This window comes from Sinocyclocheilus rhinocerous, unplaced genomic scaffold, assembly GCF_001515625.1.
Source record: "Sinocyclocheilus rhinocerous isolate Xijiao unplaced genomic scaffold, SAMN03320098_v1.1 scaffold5188, whole genome shotgun sequence".
Taxonomy (NCBI): Eukaryota; Metazoa; Chordata; class Actinopteri; order Cypriniformes; family Cyprinidae; genus Sinocyclocheilus; species Sinocyclocheilus rhinocerous.
The window spans coordinates 56,779-61,226 of NW_015641528.1; the positions used below are offsets into that span (position 1 = coordinate 56,779).

Genomic DNA, 4,448 nt, shown 5'->3' on the forward strand with positions numbered 1-4,448 from the left:
TGGATAGCTGGCCAATCACAGCATACCTCGCTTTTTCAGACCGATGAGTTTTGTAAAAATCGACGCGTTTCAAAAAGGCGGGGCATAGAGGAGAAACAATAATGTACAGTATGTGGAAAATAATGTGTTTTTTACTTTAAACCGCATAAACACATTTCATTACACCAAATACACAAAATAATGTTCTTTTTAGCAGCATCATATGACCCCTTTAAACAAATTTTTTAAATATACCACCTTTATGTTGTTTCTACATTAATTTGGAGGTTCAATGTGAAATTATGACAATATATTAATATGCAATTAATCACAGAAAAATGTGCGATTAATTCGTTAATTTTTTTAATCGACTGACAGGCAGCACTAATGTTAGCCTTTTATAGATGTTGGTGTGGGTAATGTTACTTCATTTTACTGCTGAATATGCATTTCAATTTAATTTATAATTTTATAGGCCCCACAGAGAGTGATCGGGATGCACCCCACCCCCTTGGCCCCCTTCAAATTTTCAATTCAATAATCCGGCCCTCAAATGAAACTAATTGAATAGCCCTGATCTAGGGCTTGCTAATGACACAAAATGGCGGTTTACCAGATTCTCCAGGGTCTCCGTTCGTGCTTGGGTTCCTTGAAGCGTTTCACTGTGGAGAGGAAACACAAGCTTTCATATCGGAAGCAGGAAAAATGGGGTGATCAATAATGTCTGCCACTTGGGGGTAGTGCTACTGATGCTAAAAACCTCTTTCCTGGCTCTATCAGATACAGTGCTACAAAAACACAGAGGTCAATAAATGATACATGAGATTAACATTTCAAAAGGGGAAGAGCTGAATGAGGAACTGCTCCATCACAGGTTTAAAGAGTTTTCTGCATTCACATGCAAAACCAAAACAATGTGCAATTGAAGCAGTCATTACAAAATTTTATTTTTCCCTAAGAAAAAAAGAATAAAAGACAGCAAAAAAAAACTACTTAATGTTTTCTTTTTTATTTCTATTCTTTTAATAATGCAATTTTCTTTATTATATTTTTATACAATATATTTTTTCTTTATATCCCCCAAAATATAAAAATATTATTTTAAAGAGGTGCACTGAATGTATGAACTGTACGTTTATGTTTTTATATACATTTTTAGATACTGACAACAAAAACATTGTAAACTGCATCGGAGAGGACAGTGATAAAGATAAAAACAAACGTAATTGCTGGCAGTGTTGCTTCAAAAGAAGCAGTGAGAATTGCTGCTTTTTAGGCTGTGGAAACCGCTAGTGCAGCCACCCTAGTTTCCAAACGTGACCCAATGGCTCACACAAATAAAGGGCAGCCTGTTTCACACAATGGCTGTTTGTTTGTGTACAGCTATTAACTGTGTCCTCTGAACACAATCTCTTACTCTTTACAATTACAGCTCACATAACCACTGAGAGATGATGACACATAACTTACAATTTCACACATCTCGTATATTCCTCTGGATTACCCTGTTCTTTTGGACTGTTGTAGTGTTTTGTTTTTTTTAACTCTATTGAGTTAAGAGACCTAAGAGTCAGGTGATCTCTAGGTCACTTGATGGGTCATAAAAACAATGACAACTAGTAAAAATCTATCTTCAACTTTAAAACATGCTTTAATAAAGTCTATTCTATTTTTTGTGAGAAGTTCTCTTATGCATATAAATACAAAATTATCTATTGGTTATTAGTCAATGAAATTAGATTTTTTTTTTTTTTTAAGAAAAAAGTGGCTCAAAGTGATCTCAACGATATCATTCCTCTGTGTCGTTGTTGTGGTTTTGACTCCACTATATTTAGAGTGATTTTTTGAAACTTTATAGTCATCGTTCTTGGTATGAACATCCCGACACAGATTCTTTCATGTCAATGAGACATGTAAGAAGTGTATGCAAGTACACACATGCCCAAAGACCAGGGGTCTGTAAATGACCTAAACAAGTTAAGAAGATCTGAGAGGGTGTGGCCAAGCAAAAACCAAAGATCCAACATTATGTACCCTTTAAATGTGCTCACAGAGTCTTTAATTAAAGTACTGTGTCAGGTTGACAGTAGTGAGCATGCAGGTGCAGCACTGCACTGAATGATTCACAAACATGCCTTGACCTGCGCACTTCTAGGACCAAACCCTTAAAGGGGTCCTATTATGCTCTTTTACAAAGTATTGATTATGTTTTGGGGGTGTACTAGAACATGCTCTCATGCTTGGTGGTTCGAAAAACGCACTATTTTTCACATAATTTACATTATTAAAATACCTTTCTCCCCAGCCTGGCACAAACGGCTCGATTAGTTCCGGCTTTGATGAAGGTCCACCCTCCGAAAAACAAAATCTGTTGTGATTGGTTAGCTGTCCCAGTGCATTGTGATTGGCGAACAGCTTAGACGGTGTTTCAGTACTGCCCCGCCCCTTGCTCCGTCTTTCAACAAAAACTTTTGGGCGAATCCCTCTGTTGTGGAAGCTGCCGGAAACCAACGCTGTAGTCCAAACGAGCCGTTTGCTGTAGTTCTTGAAAAGGGATTTAAAAAAACCGAAATATCTCCCTTTGGAGTGGACTTTGAGATTTGTAACTTTCTAGATCTTTTTTATGCCCAAACATACACACTACACACTGACTAAAATTAAAAAAGTGAAAAAGCATAATAGGACCCCTTTAAGTCTTCAATGAGTCAACCTGAATTGATCTTTAATGTTGCAAAAAAAAAAAGGTACAGACAGATCTGTTTATCCATATTATGACATATGAGTGTACACACATTTGAGTGTAACAGATTATTGAAAAAAATGTGGGGCAACAACTTAGTCCAATGCATCGTTGTTTAATAGATTTTGAGATGTGGCCGTTGTGCTCAAAAGTGGAGGCAGAGGAATGCGAGTTTATAGGGACTCGTTTAAGCGGACTAAATGACTGGATGGGTGCCATCAGAATGAGAGTCCAAACAGCTAATAAAAACATTGCAATATTTGTTTCATGATGGATTTGGATAATACAAACATGTAGTTTTTCGCTTCACAAGATGGTTATTGATAGACTGGAGTCGTATGGATTACTTGTGGATTATTGTGATGTTTTTATCAGCTGTTAGGACTCTGATGGCACCCATTCACTGCAGAGGATCTGTTTGGTTAGCAAGAAATGTAATGCTAAATTTCTCCAAATCTGTTCCGATCAAGAAACTCATGTACATCTCGGATGGCCTGAGGGGGGAGTACATTTTCATTTTTTTGGATTAACTACTCCTTTAATGAAAACAGTTACCCTATACTTACACATAAGGGTGCTGAAGGCCACCACTCCCAGAAGGCCCTGCAGGAAGATGCCAAAGGAGTCCATGAAGTCCCCGCTTGAGCAGCCCCGTGTATCAGGATCAGTGGGCGAGGAGTTGGAGGATGCAGACGGCAGCTGACCCTGCGACAGCACGCTGACCCCAACACCCGCCATTGCGCAACACTTGGTGGATCACGAGTCAAAAAAAGCCAGAAAATATCAGTCTCGAGAGGTGGAGATGATCGACAGGACGATGACACAGCTATGGTACATAATGAAGGCTGTCCTGAGCCTCCAGTCACGGTTACTGAAGCGCAGATGTATCGTGTTTCATACTGGACCTCGATGCGTCGCTATCCAGTTGTGAGCTACCTAATGTCTGTCAGCAGGTTGTGCTGTATAAACATCTCCTTCAGCATCGAGTAAACATGCTACAGACTCAGATGTGTAATGGTAGCGGTTGATGCTCTCAATACTACAACACACACACGTTGTCATGGAGACATTTATCGGTTATATTATCGTACAGCGCGTGCGGTTAGCTGCTAGAATAAAATAATGTGGCTTCACGGTTAAATTAAAGCAGTTAAACGGTTACGGTTAAATTAACTCAAGAAATAAGGCCTTTAAACCTTTACTTCCCGTTATAACGCGGTTTGAAAAGCAAATAATACGCGGCTGATTTGGTAGTTCTGCTGTTTTATAGCGCGAGTCCGGTCAGGCGCTCCTGCTAGCAAACCAGCTGAGGAAAAACCCGCCACCGCTGCTTTCAAGAAAATAGCTGATTCTCAATCTGCTCAGATTCAAGAAGGTCGGCGCCCAAACTAGTCACATACGTATCTGGAAAAGAGAAATATTATCCGTAAAGGCAGGACACTTCCTTTTCCAATGTATTCTTCTTCTTCTTCTTCTTTGTGTTCAATGGCCGTTCACTCCTTATTAGTATTACCGCCACCTACTGTATATCTTGCGCACATGGGAGATGAATCTGTATTGCTATAAAAAAAAAAAATCATAATTGTAATGCCCCACCCACCCCAGAGGATCAGAGCCCAAGCTTCAGCTGGCACTGCGTGTTCAGCTCCTCCAGCTTCCGCACTGGGCTCCTCAACCTCCGAGATGATCCTCATCCTCAAACGCTAAATCCTGTGGTACTGTCCTGTAT

General features: G+C 39.5%; 1 protein-coding gene across 2 annotated transcripts in view; it reads right to left on the bottom strand.

Annotated features, from left to right (window-relative positions):
* LOC107755187 (store-operated calcium entry regulator STIMATE-like) overlaps window positions 1-4,182 on the bottom strand; it is a 14,502-nt gene extending 10,320 nt beyond the window's left edge. For both annotated transcript variants that reach the window (XM_016571900.1, XM_016571899.1), the window contains exons 1-2: window positions 3,286-4,182; window positions 593-641 (exon numbers count right to left, since the gene is read on the bottom strand). In XM_016571900.1, coding sequence (XP_016427386.1) covers window positions 593-641; window positions 3,286-3,457 — 221 coding nt within the window. In that variant the 5' untranslated portion in view covers window positions 3,458-4,182. The remainder of the gene's footprint in view (window positions 1-592; window positions 642-3,285) is intronic.
* Between the last annotated feature and the right edge of the window lie 266 nt (window positions 4,183-4,448).